This window comes from Nematolebias whitei, chromosome 23, assembly GCF_014905685.2.
Source record: "Nematolebias whitei isolate Nwh7 chromosome 23, NemWhi1, whole genome shotgun sequence".
NCBI classification, from domain to species: Eukaryota; Metazoa; Chordata; class Actinopteri; order Cyprinodontiformes; family Rivulidae; genus Nematolebias; species Nematolebias whitei.
Window position 1 is genome coordinate 6,484,063 of NC_056520.1, and position 13,582 is coordinate 6,497,644.

A 13,582-nucleotide genomic window follows, 5' to 3' on the forward strand; every position below is an offset into this window, starting at 1 on the left:
ATTAGCAGTATTAACATTTGGTAGAATTAGCATTAGCAGTATTAGCACTAACATTGGTAGAACTAGCATTAACAATAATAGAACTAGCATTATTTGTATTAGCATTAACATTGGTAGAACTAGCGTTAGTGGCATTTGCTTAAACATTGGTAGAACTAGCATTAGCAGTATTAACATTTGGTAAAATTAGAATTAGCAGTATTAGCATTAGCATCAGTAAAATTAGCATTAGCAGCAGTAGTCTATTGCAGTAGTCATCTCTATAATGTAGCTGTTTTGGTTTCATTTTTCAATTATCTCTTCTCATTTTATATGCTTTTATATGATTGTCTATTGTTGTTTGTACCTCATCTGTATTCTTTGTTTAAAACGGGTCTTCTCTCTTGTTAATGAGTCCTCGAGGCTCAATGAGACTAACCTGTATAAATAAAGTTTGAATGAATGAATGAATTAATTAATTAGCTATGTGCCTCTTAAGTTAGCAAGCTGACATTTAGATAACCTAGCATATGCTATCACCTTGTAAAACTATCCAAAACAATAAATCTAACATAGAGGTAAAATATATATCAGTGATAGTAACGTTATCTTTGTCGTCCTCAATGAAATGTTTCTGATATTTTTACTCCTCTGCAAAGAAAAATCAACTCTGCAGTCGATCATAATTAGACATTCTCCACACGTGACTGACTGTTTTAAACAATGAACAGGGAAGAGTGTTTCTGTGTTTAATTTATATTTTTGTAACGCACTTGATACATTTATGGTGAACAGTGGAAGATAGAAACTGGGAATCCACGTTAGGAACTGTTTCAAGGCTTCAAGTATTAAAACGGGTTTAAAAGTAGCTGTTCACTTACGTTCTTGGGTGTGGACAAAGCTCAAGAATTTCCAGTCAATATATCGGTTTCCCCGCCCAGTATCGGTATCGATAGCCAAAATTTCCATATCGGTCAGGCTCTACTTCTTAGTATCAGACATTTTAATATTTTTCAAGATTTAAATGTAATTTCTGTTTTTCAGAGGGTTGAGCCGGACATGAACATGAAGCGAGAGTATGAGGAGAAGATTGTTCATGTCGACATCAACATCCCTGATATTCTGAAGAAGAAACTGGAAGACGACTGTTTTTACATCAACAAGAGGAAAAAGGTGCCCCCCCCCCCCCCCAAGACACCCATCCACAACTCTGTTGATAACTGCCAGCACTAACATACCGTTATACTAATCGACAACCGCACACAAAATACGAATCTCCTTTTCCCACCGATCACCTGTCAATCACAGACCAAGACCAGACTATTGTCCAAATTCATGAAGAAGTGAGTGATCGAGGTTTTGAATTGGGCAGTCATGTGATCTTCCCCTTTCGAAAATACACGTTGTTGCCATGACAATGGACTGTTCGTGTGTATGCATTCAACAAAGAACGGGGAAAAGTTGCGTTTGTTATATTACAGCTTGGCCGTTAAGTTCCACAATCGTTTGCTACCGCCGTGTTTCTCCTCCTCCAGCTCGTCATGGTTCCCTGTCAGATGAACGTGGTGCACATCCTCGAGTCCTACGTCAAACACTTCGCCATAAACAAGGCGTTCATGGCCAACGACAGGTACAGGCGGCAACAGAACGCCGCGCAGAGTAGCAGTCCACAGCCGATCCCGCCGGAGAAGAGGTGAGTTCATAGCGAGGATGCAGGCAATGGGATCAGACCTGTACGTATTCCGAACTCTGTTTACGTGTCATTTTTAAGTGAGGAGCTCTGTAAGGAAATGGTCGATGGCCTGAGGATCACGTTCGACTTCACCTTACCCATGATCCTCCTCTATCCCTGTGAACAAGCTCAGTTTAAGAAGGTCAGCTCGTCCAGACTCTTCCTCGCCATGAACGATGGCTCCCCTTCTTCTAGCAAGTAAGTGCATCGAGTTACAAACGCCGCCATACTTGCCACATTTATTTGTTCATTTCTCCCGATCCTACGGCGTTTTAGTGCCCAACGAGAACGCAGCCCGAGCCCTCCGGGCCACAACCCGCCCACCCCTCAGTCCACGGACAGCCAGCCGGCTCTAAGCGACACATCTGCCACCACGCCCACCGCTCCAGCCCCAACGCCGAAGCGTCGGCGCCACCCGGATATGGACTGCATCTCATACCAGTCTCAGTCCCTCAGACGCTCCACGAGGAACACATCGGGAAGCGAACGGCCGGCTGAAGGGAGCAGCGGCGGACACCAGAGTTAGTTTCATTTTCAAAGCTGTACGTGATGTTTTTAGCTGCTCGTGATCGGATTTTAGCGTCTAAATATAATACTCTTGACAGGTGGGGGTAGCGCTACAGCGTCACCTCAGCTCAAACGAAGTCTGGTGGACACATCGGCGCAGCCCAAGTTCTTCCTCAACCTCGACAGAAGTATGTTTACGCTTTGACACCTAACAAAAGAATGAGAATATACCCGTTTTTGAACATTAACATATCTGTTTTGATGAGGCGAAAATAGTTCATTTTTATTAAAATTTTATATTTTAATTTTATTATCAAAATTCAGTGGTTCCCAACCCTGGTCCCTGAGGAACACCACCCTGCATGTTTAGCTGCTTCCCTGCTTCAATGCACCTGATTCAGTGATTTAATTTCTTTCTCAAATTCTGCTGAAGCTTGTTAATCACCAAATCATTCAAATCAGGTGTCAAAGCAAAGAAATGGGTAAAACATGCAGGGTGGTGTTCCTCAAAGACCAGGTTTGGGAACTTTTTTTTTTTTATTATTTTTTAAATGCACTATTTTGGGTTGTAGTGGCCTTTTTTGTCCAGTAGATGGTGCAGTTGGATTTCCTCTTCCTAACACTTTTCTTTTTCCCTCTGCTAAAGTGTCTATAAGTTGTTTTATTAGTCATTTTGAAACACCACATGTGATTTAATTTCATAATCAGTTTGTCTTCTCTTTTTTTCACTTCATACTCAGAAACTCCAGTCCACAGTGGCTCATCGTCACCTTTACCTCTGACGCCGAGCAAAGAGAGAAGTGGGCCTTTCTACGGCCTGGAGAGCTGGAGGAACAACGAGCTTAACGAGGTGATGATGCTGAGACCCTTCTGTTATTAGGAATAAACTGCGTTTAGCTCATAGCAGGATGTTTTCGTCGTTCGGCTCCTTCTATTCCTGCTATGACTGTTGGTGTTTGTGCATTTTTTACTTTTTGAAACATTTAGCCTTTTCAGCCACGATTTTCTAATTGAAAATGAATGGAGCTCTTCACATCCTGCAACTCCTCATTTCTGCTCAATTCAGATTTTCTGCTATTTAAACTATTATTTAGCCGTTTTATGCTAATTTAAGTTTTTTCAGCTAATTCTATATTTTTTGCACTCAAGTTTTTTAGCCTAATTCAGCAAAAATGTGCTCTCTTTACTTCCTTGTAATTTCAGCTTCTTGCTGCTTTTTGAGATACTTTTCAGTTGTTTCTGCTTCTTTCAGCCTTTTTGTGCAAATTTAAACGTTTTAATTTTCAGCTACCTTTTTAGCTAATTTCAGCCATTTTCAAATAAATTCAGGTTTTTCATGATAATTTCTGCTACTTTCAAGCTAATTGACTTCTTTATGCTAATTTCGGCTTATGCACATTTCAGCCTTTTCTGCTAGTTTCTGCTATTTCAGCTACTATTTAGTTGTTTTATGCTAAATTTTGCCTTTTCATCTAATTCCTTTTTTTTTAAAACAAATTTCAGCTCTTTCCGCTTCATTCTGGAAGTTTAAGCTTCTTTCTGCCATTGCAGCTACTTTTCAGCAGTTTTTGCACATTTCAGCTTTTTCATGTAATTTCCTAGTTTTTGCACTAATTTCTGCTTATTTGAACCCAATTCAGCAAATGTGTTATTTCTGCTTTCTTCTGCTACTTTAGTCTTGTTCTTCGTTTCAGCCACATTTCAGCTGTTTTTTTGTTTTTTTTTTAGCTATTTTCAGCTGTTTTTCTGCAAGTTCTTCAGCAATAAGCATTCACGTTGTGTTTTCGCAGGAAATGCGATTTCTCTAGTGTTAGCATTCTTTCCAGGCCTTTGATTCGTGTGTTTCGGTCTTTTCAACCAGGTTCTGAGCTGGAAGCTAACTCCTGACAACTACCCGCAGAACGACCAGCCTCCCCCTCCTTCTTACCTGTACGGCTCGCAGCACCTGCTGCGACTCTTCGGTTGGTTGTTGTCATTTCCGTCACATCTATTTGTCAATGATCTCGCCTCGGACCATCGGGTATAAAACACTGGCAAACCCCCTTCCTCTGCTTTCAGTGAAGCTTCCTGAAATCCTGGGGAAAATGCAACTCCCCGAGAGGAATCTCCGAGCCCTGATCAAACATCTGGAGCTCTTTCTCAGGTAAGAACCGTTCAGACAGAAAGGGTCAAACTCAGAGGCACGATGTGATGAATTAAGTTACCCGCTGATTTTAAGTTCAGTCGGGTCCTCTGGACGGATTAATTTATTTTTTTTTTAAGTTGGCAGCTCAGAACACCAGGGATGTCGTCATGGAGACTGATGAAACAATGGTCTCTTTTGATGTCACATCACTCTTTACGTGCATTCCTGTTGATGATGCAGTAGAGGTGGTCAGTTTAAGATTAAAATCAGACACCACTCTGAGCAGCAGGACCACGCTTTCCACAGAACAACTGTGTCAACTCTTGAAACTGTGCCTGCAGTCAACCTACTTCACATATGGGGAGCAATATTATAGGCAGAAACATGGGTGTGCTATGGGGTCTCCAGTTTCTCCTATTGTTGCCAACCTGTACATGGAGGAGGTAGAAAAGAGAGCCTTGACGTCCTTTTCAGGGACACCACCAAGTCATTGGTTCAGGTATGTTGACGACACCTGGGTTAAAATCAAATCTCAGGAAGTCCAACATTTTACTGACCACATCAACTCTATGGATAAATACATCAAGTTCACACGAGAAGATGTAAAAAATGGCAGGTTGGCTTTCTTGGACTGTGAGGTCTCAGTCTCTGATGGAGGACTTTGCAAACTGAAGTGTACCGCAAACCCACCCACACAGACCAGTACTTGCAGTTTGACTCCCATCACCCTTTGGAGCACAAGTTAGGAGTCATCAGGACTCTGTATCACAGAGCAGACAGCGTCCCCACTAGCTCAGGAGCCAGGCAGAAGGAGAAATCCTACACAAGACAGGCTCTAGAGCAGGTGTGCCCAACCAGTCGGTCGCCCGCGAAGCGAAGCCTTGACTTGTATTCTCACAGACATAGTCTCGCGAGTTTTGTGTGCGGTGACACAGCTCTCACGAGACTTTAGGCTCAGTAGTGGAGTAATGTCGGTGCGCAGAAAACATGGATGGAAAACTAGCGAACAAGCAAACGAAAACTTATTATTTTCACGCAGAGTGGGAGGAGGAGTATTTTTTTGTTTATTCTAATTCGAAGTCCATTTGCCTCATCTGTAATTCGAGCGTTGCCTTACCCAAAAAGTGTAACTTGGAGCTGCATTTCAAGACGATGCACAAACGGTTTGAGACAGATTTCCCTCTTAAAAGTTCTTAACGGACTCAGAAAGTGCGGGAGCTAAAAAACAAGCTTGCAGCCCAGCAATCAGTCTTCACTCGGCCCAGCACAAAAGGTAAAGCTGCTACGATAGCTTCCTACCGTGTTAGCCGCATCCTGGCTCAACATAAGAAGTCTTTCAGCGATGGACAAGTTATGAAAGAAGCGTTTATTGAGGCTGCAGATGCGCTTTTTCATGATTTTAAAAATAAGTGAGATCGTAGCTGCTATTAAAGACGTGCAGTTGTCCAGACAAACAGTGACACGGCGATGTGAGGGAATGGCTGTGGATGTGGAGGAGCAGCTAAAAAAGGACGTGGAACAATGCGAGTGTTTCTCTCTTCAGTTTGATGAGTCGACAGACATGGTGGATGTAGCCCAGCTGTGTATTTTTATCAGAATGGCCTTTGCAGACATGAGTGCAAAAGAGGAGCTGCTCACCATCTTGCCTTTGAAGGGACACACAAGAGGAGAAGATATTTTTAATGCGTTTATGGAGTTTGTTAATAAAAGCAACTTGCCCCTCTTTAAACTAATTTCTATAACAACTGATGGCGCTCCAGCAATGACTGGTCACACCAGTGGATTTGTTGCACTCTGCAAGCAGAATGATGCTTTCCCAGACATTTTGCACTATCACTGCATCATCCACCAACAGGCCCTGTGTGGAAAGATTTTAAACATGAAGGAAGTGATGGATGTTGCCATGAAAACTGTGTGCTCTATAAGGGCCAGGAGTCTGCAGAGGAGGTTGTTCCGGGCTCACTTGGAGGAGGCAGGAGCAGACCACACAGACCTACTGCTGCACATGGACGTCAGGTGGCTAAGCAGGTGGACAGATTCAGTGAGCTGTTGCCTGAGATCAGGGATTTTCTGAAGCTGTCAGATCATGGTGAACATTCAAAACTAGAGGACACCCAGTGGCTTTTGGATTTAGCCTTCCTCACAGATCTCACCAGCCTGCTCAATGAACTGAATTTGGAGCTTCAGGGACAAAAACATAATCCACATGATCAGTTCTGTGAGCACCTTCAAAAGCAGGCTGCAACTGCTCACAAGTCGGCTGCAACGCAGGGACCTGCGAAACTTCCCACACATGGAGGCAGAGCTACAGCGCCATGGGAAAGAGGTCCCACAACTGGACAGTGCACACTATTCTAAGCAGGTTCAGAGCATCTCAGCAGAATTTGAGAGACGATTTACTGACTTTTCCTCCATCGAGCCTGTTACCAGCTACATGTGTTATCCTTTTGGAAATGTTGATGTGGATGACATTGTGTCCAAATTGGTGTCCGTGTTTCAGCTGGACAGCTCTGGTGTTGAAAATGAGGTGTTGAGTCTGCAAAATGACATTGGGATCAAATCCAGAGCATCACCTGGCGTGGATGGAGAGTTCTGGAGTCTGCTGTCAGAAGAAAAGTATCCTAACATCCGAAGATGTGCTTTGAACTTAACAGCACTTTTTGGATCTACCTACCTGTGTGAGTCTGCTTTTTCACACATGAAAATCATCAAGTCCAAAAACAGATCCACAATGAATGATGATCATCTGGAGACCTGCCTGCGCCTCGCAACCACCTCATACTGCCCATCTTATGAGACCCTGGCCGCCTCCTCTCAGTGTCAGAAGTCCCACTAAGGTAGAGACACATTTATTTTATACAGCTTGCATAAAAAGTTGTCTCCTGTAGACACATCACGTTCTGTTTTATTTACTTTAAAGAAGTGAGGAGTAGGGATTGATGAAAAATTATGTTTGTTGATAATGAGACTGGACGAGTAGCTCTCGGCAAATTGCCGACTTCAAAAGTAGCTCTTGGTTCAAAAAAGGTTGGGCACCCCTGCTCTAGAGCAATGTGGATATCCTAACTGGGCCTTCCTGAAAGCAGAGAAGAAACCCAAACAGGACTCCAGTCAGCCAACAGGTGAAAAGGAGGAACCCAGACCCAGACCAGTGGTCATTCCGTATGTTGAGGGAGTATCAGAGAAACTGAGACGTTTATTTTCTAAACACAACGTCCCAGTGGCTTTTAAACCCCAAAATACATTACGGCAAAGACTGGTTCATCCCAAAGATCCAGTCCCCCGGCACAAACAGAGTAATGTTGTGTATGTTGTTCAGTGTCAGGAGGGTGATCAGTCTTACATCGGGGAAACTAAACAGCCACTGGCCAAAAGGATGGCCCAGCACAGAAGATCAACATCATCAGGCCAGGACTCTGCGGTCTACACTCATCTCCAGGCCAGCGGTCACTCTTTCAAGGATGAAGATGTTCACATCCTGGACAGAGAGGAACGATGGTTTGAGAGAGGAGTAAAGGAGGCCATCTTTGTGAAAAGAAACCGTCCATCGTTAAACAGGGGTGGAGGCCTCCGGGTTCAACTGTCCCCCTCTTACAATGCTGTGATTGCTAGTATCACTCAGCCCTCTGTGAATAGTAAACAGCCATCAGTGTGCTAATGATCCATTGTTAGGCTGATGGTCCTTCTTGAGCATGTGATCAGCTGGTTTTGGTTGTCAGCAGCAAACTGGTTGATCCACTCTGAGAAGGTGCTATTTAAGAGACTGAGCTGAATACAGCACCTCAGACTGAAGAAGTCCTTCGGATGAGAGACGAAACGTTTCAGCAAGTTTTTTTTTTTTTTTTTTTTTTACAACCCGTTATATTTTTCTGCCTGTATTGTTGAGAGTACTGTACATCAGGGTACACTGATTTTAACGTTTTTATTACTTTCAAGTGGAGTGAAATCAAGTTTCATTAAGTAGAATTTTTATTTAAATTATTTTTTTTTTTTACAAAAGTGAAAAGATACAATTTGCCTGGAATTAAAAATTAAATTCGGCTCAAGGCACCGAGCTAATAACCAGCACGACTCATTAACCGACGCCTGACCCAGCTACGCATTTAACTGTGAACGTGTCGAGCTGCTGGAAGTCCTCGTCTCTTAAGGACAAGGGGGCGCAGCCTGGAAGACATTAGCGTCGTCACACCTTTTAGACAAATCGATTTAACGTATTAAATCCGTGCTCGGACGTCGATTCCTCTGAACAAGACTCAAAGAGACGAGGGGGTAAATGCAGATGTGACGGCGAGATGCAGGGATGTGTTAAAAGGAGGGAGATGAGTGGGGCGTTACACAAGCGCCAGAGTCTAATCTTTAAATCCTCCCTGGCGATCTTCGGGGATTTAGGTCCTTTCACTGTAATCAAACACGCGCAGTGCCTCCTCTGACCAGCAGGGGGTGCTGTAGAGCAGCAGAAACACAAAACCCCTCTATAAAACGCTGCTGCCTTTCTATTTGGATTGTCGTGTGTCTTGGTTGTACAAACACGTGTAGATCTGCAAATAAGAAAAACCTGAAGCGTCAGCAGTTTGAAAGCATCATCGACGGCGAGGTCAAAGGGCGACGAGCCCTTTGCGTCTCTGTGGCGGCGCTGAACTGCTGTTTTCTTTTTGTCGTTCAACTAAGAGTGCAACTTTTTTGACGTTGGTTTTAGAGAAGCGGATTGACTGTAAGTTGCTTAAACGAGATCCTTTTGTTTTTAATGGATATAATTGATATGCTCGACGTGTTGGAGCCTCGGCGGGACGCCGGCAGCAAACGTTGCAAACACCGGAGCGCTTTGGGAAAGACTTTGTGGTTTTTTTTTTTTTCCCCTCTCCCTCTGTAATCGGCCTCGGGGCAGATTGTGCGGAGCGGGCAGACGCTGATTGATGTCGCAGAGACTTGACGTGCAGTGCATTGAGGGATTTGACCGCCGTTGATCTCCCGCCTCTCCCCTCCCTTTTTGCATTTCCCTGCAAGAATGACTGCGATTAAGTGTGTTGATCTACATGTTACACAGATGCTTTTGTAAAAACAAAAAAACAAATTCTTCAACTACATCAAAAATATTAAGATATTTATTTAAAAAAAATTAAAAATCATAGCATAGAATCTCTCAAGCCGCCTTTTCTGTTAGCGCCCCGCCATGTCGTCCCAGTCACTCCTGGTTGAAGCGTCCATAAATTTTGCAATGATGGCAATAATTTGTTTGCATTAAGATTAGGACGGTTGGTGGAGCTAAGATGAGATGGCAAGATTTAGAGGATTTGGCCGAGTAGCGGATACTAAGAAGATTCTGGATTAGTTTGCCTCACTACTGATTAGATAGGTGGTGGTGGGGGGGGGGGGTCACTTCTTCTCTGCCTGACTGTTGGTCGGTAACTCTCACATCCTGTCTGCTATAGATTGGTTTTCTGCTGATAGTATAGGGATAAATAAAGGGAAGAGGAAATGTGTACAGAGGTCTTTTGCTGATCCACTGGTTGGGGACTGCCTATAAAAGCAGCCACTTATTATTATCCACCTGACAAGGGTTTCTTCACTTTATTGTTGTGGGTGAAGGACAATTTTGGTAGGCGTGGCACGCTGTTCTGTTGACAGTGCGGGGCGCCCTCCTTGGATAACCGTAAGGGAAACGCCGCTAAGCGTATCTTTAAACGCGGCACCATTTCTGGAAACATTTTTCATTCACACTGAAGAGCAGAAAACTACCCAGAACAGAGTAGCTATGGAGGCCGTGTATGTAGTGTAGCGCTGCTGCAGAATTGCACCAAAACGGGAAACCTGGCGTGGAGCGTGCTCGTAAAGCTTACACGAACAGGAAACGTTAGAAGACGACAACTCTTGAGATTGAGAATATGGGAACAGGAACCAAATTCTTTTTGTGGACTCCTGAATGACAAGTTCTAGCACTGTGCTGCTCAAGATGGCTGCATGTTGGAGGAACTGTTGCTTTCATTCTGGGAGATTACTTTTGAAAACTTTATTCCCTCTCTTTCTGGATGTAAATCACTTTTTTTCCGATGATTACTTCCTCTGATATCGGATATTGTGCAGCTGGAAGGATTTTTACTGAAACCTTTTTACTTTTGGACATTTGTTATGAAGTGTAACCATGGCAACAAGAGGTTTTTACAACCTGGAGCAGCTGATTAACATCTCAAAGCTCAAATATTACCTCAAATACAGCCCCAAATCCCAAATGAGTTGTAAAGGAGGTGCCGTGGATGCATTTCCGTCTACCTGACGGAGATGCTCGAGTGACTGACTGCTAAGGTCCTTGGAGCTGGCAGGAACCGTGGCTCATGACAAGAAGAAGACCAGGATCATCCCTCGACACCTGCAGCTGGCTGTCTGCAATGATGAGTAGCTCAACAAGCTGCTGGGAGGGAGTGACCATGAGGGCAGTGACCGAGAGGCCTGCTGGGTCTGGGTGGACGGATCTGCATCCGTGGCCAAATTCTTCAGATTCGTTGTGGGACTTCGGTGGTAGATCCTTCCAGCCCACAGCCATCAGCATATCAGCATATATATATATATATATATAGTTCTAGAATAACTTTTAATGAAACCAGGATGATGAGCAGCTGATTAACATCTCAAAAGCTCAAATACCTCAACTACAGCCCCAAATCCCAAATGAGTTGAAAAGGAGGTGCCATGGATGAATTCCCGTCAACCTAGCTGCGTTGCTAGAGTACTTGACCTCTGAGATCCTGGAGGTGGTGGGAAACTGCTCGTGACAACAGGAGGACCGGAATCATCCCCGGACACCTTCAGCCGTCTGTCCGTGATGACAAGTAGCTCGTCAGACTGCTGGGATGAGTGACCATTGCTCAGGGAGGAGTTCTGCCTGGTATTCGGGCAGTCCTGTTGCCCAGGAGGACCAAGAGGCCCGTTGGATCTGACAACAAGCTGGATATGGGTGGACGGATCGGTATCTTTGTGGCCAGATTCTTTGGCTTCACTGCCGGAGATCCTTCCTGCCCACAGTTATCAGCATCTAACAACTCTTGAATGAAACCAGGATGATGAGCTACGACAACACTTAATTTCCTTTTGGGATTAATAAAGTATTTTTGAATTGAATGAGCTACATTTAATTTCCGTTTGGCATTAATAAAGTATTTGGAATTGGAATTGACTTGGAAGAAGTGAAACTACAAGACCACAAAAGTTCAGAACGGTGTTGTCTGGGAGTTGTCTCAGCTCAAATGCAGGAACGTTACGGACAATTTCGGGTCCAGAATCTGTCACGGAGCTGGAGGGAAGGGTTTTCCTCACCAGGTTTAAAGCATATCAGCGTAAAGTCTTTGTACACAATGGTTTCTTTTAAAAGTATTCCCATTTCCACGTTTTTGAAATGTATACTTGATATATATTGGTGATCTTTTTCAGGAAGCATCCTTACCAGATGCCCGAACCACCTCAGCTGGCTCCTCTCGATGTGGAGGAGCAGCGGTTCTACTCCGAGTCGCTCCCGGATAACTGAACTTCTCACCTTATCTCTAAGGGAGAGTCCAGCTACCCTGCGGAGGAAACTCATTCCAACCGCCTGTATCCAAGATCTCATTCTTTCAGTCACTACCCAAAGTTTGTGATCATAGGTGAGGGTAGGAACATAGACTGACTGGTAAACAGGGAGCTTTGCCTTACAGCTCAGCTCCCTTTTCACCACAACGGACCGGCACAGGGTATGCAATACTGCAAACGCTGCACCAATCCATCTGTTAATCTCATGCTCTATTATTCCCTCACTCGTGAACAAAATCCCGAGATACTTGAACTCCTCCACTTGAGGCACTTGAACTACAAAGATTCACTATTCAAATCCTTAAGTGAAGGGGGACATTTGCGTACCGCCTGTTTGCTCTGCAATCCAGTTGTTAATCTGTCTGGTCTTACTGACGCAGTAAATAACTGGGTTGTATTTATTTTATATACCGCCATTCAATCTAGTCAAGATACTCAAAAGTGCTTTCCAATACAACCTGTGTCCTCATTTACCCATTCATACAGCACTCTACTGGATCTATACAAAGCTACTGGTAATCTGGATCTGTAAAGACTAATCAGTGCTTTATCACATTCATACATCGATGGGACACACTTGAGGGGTAATAAGGGGTTCAGTGTCTTGCGCAGGGACACTTCAGCATGTGACTGCTGGTGGAATCGAACCCCCCTCTCTGTCATTGGAGGACAACTGCTCTAACCACTCAGCCACAGGTTATATAAAAAGGTTTAGCTGTAGATGAGAAACAAGCATTTCCAGCCAAATACAAGCATGTATTCTGCCGTTATTTTGGCCAGAGGTGAAGCTATGTCATCATCGATTTCAATAGTAGAGTTCTGGATTTTTTTTCCTCTTTCAAAAATACTGTTCTATGCTTCTAAACTGCAGTTTGTGTGGATCCAAGGCTGAAACTAAAAACTTTTGCATATTTACAAAAAGCGTTCCTGTGTGCTGAAGGACAGAGTGAACTGTCATTTGAGATTCTTTTCTGTTTTTTTTTGTTTAATGTTTTTTTATTGGAGCTGAATATTTATCGTAAATCCTTTTCTGACCCCCCTCGTTTTTTTTCCAGGTTTCTGGCAGAGTTTCACGAGGATTTTTTCCCAGAGTCTGCATACGTGTCCGCATCAGAAGCCCACTACAGCATGAAACAACCAAGACCCGTTTATTGAAGGACATGTGGGCCATTCGCTTTCTTTCTCATCTTTTTCCGTCACTCAGACTTCTTCAGCCGGTTCTGGACAGTTACCGGAGGATTAAACGTCGCATTCTCTTTGAGTTCGGGCCTCTGTTTTCTACCTCCCTGTGTTCCGCTTTGCTTCATTGTCCCACTCCAAACACATCCTAACTGCTGACTACCTGTATTTTTTTCTTTTTCACAGTAAGTCCTAAAGGATATGGCTACTACTAACTCTGATCGTAGTAGAATTTTTATACGGCCATCGATAGCGGTAGGTATTACGGAATACAGGTGCTGGTCATAAAATTAGAATATCATGAAAAAGTTGATTTATTTCAGTAATTCCATTCAAAAAATGAAACTTGTATATTATATTCATTTATTACACACAGACTAATATATTTCAAATGTTTATTTCTTTTATTGTCTATTATTATGACAACTTGTGAAAACCCCAAATTCAGTATCTCATAAAATTAGAATATTAAGACCAATTAAAAAAAATGAACTTTAGAAATG

The 13,582-nt window shown here is 43.4% G+C and overlaps 1 protein-coding gene across 1 annotated transcript in view; it reads left to right on the forward strand.

Annotated features, from left to right (window-relative positions):
* LOC119428912 (male-specific lethal 3 homolog) overlaps positions 1-13,344 on the forward strand; it is a 17,231-nt gene extending 3,887 nt beyond the window's left edge. The window contains exons 6-14 of the mRNA XM_037696610.1: positions 1,024-1,152; positions 1,515-1,672; positions 1,751-1,909; positions 1,988-2,232; positions 2,317-2,406; positions 2,959-3,068; positions 4,080-4,179; positions 4,277-4,361; positions 12,956-13,344. Of these exons, the coding sequence (XP_037552538.1) occupies positions 1,024-1,152; positions 1,515-1,672; positions 1,751-1,909; positions 1,988-2,232; positions 2,317-2,406; positions 2,959-3,068; positions 4,080-4,179; positions 4,277-4,361; positions 12,956-13,055 (1,176 nt within the window). The 3' untranslated portion in view covers positions 13,056-13,344. The remainder of the gene's footprint in view (positions 1-1,023; positions 1,153-1,514; positions 1,673-1,750; positions 1,910-1,987; positions 2,233-2,316; positions 2,407-2,958; positions 3,069-4,079; positions 4,180-4,276; positions 4,362-12,955) is intronic.
* Positions 13,345-13,582: the final 238 nt, after the last annotated feature.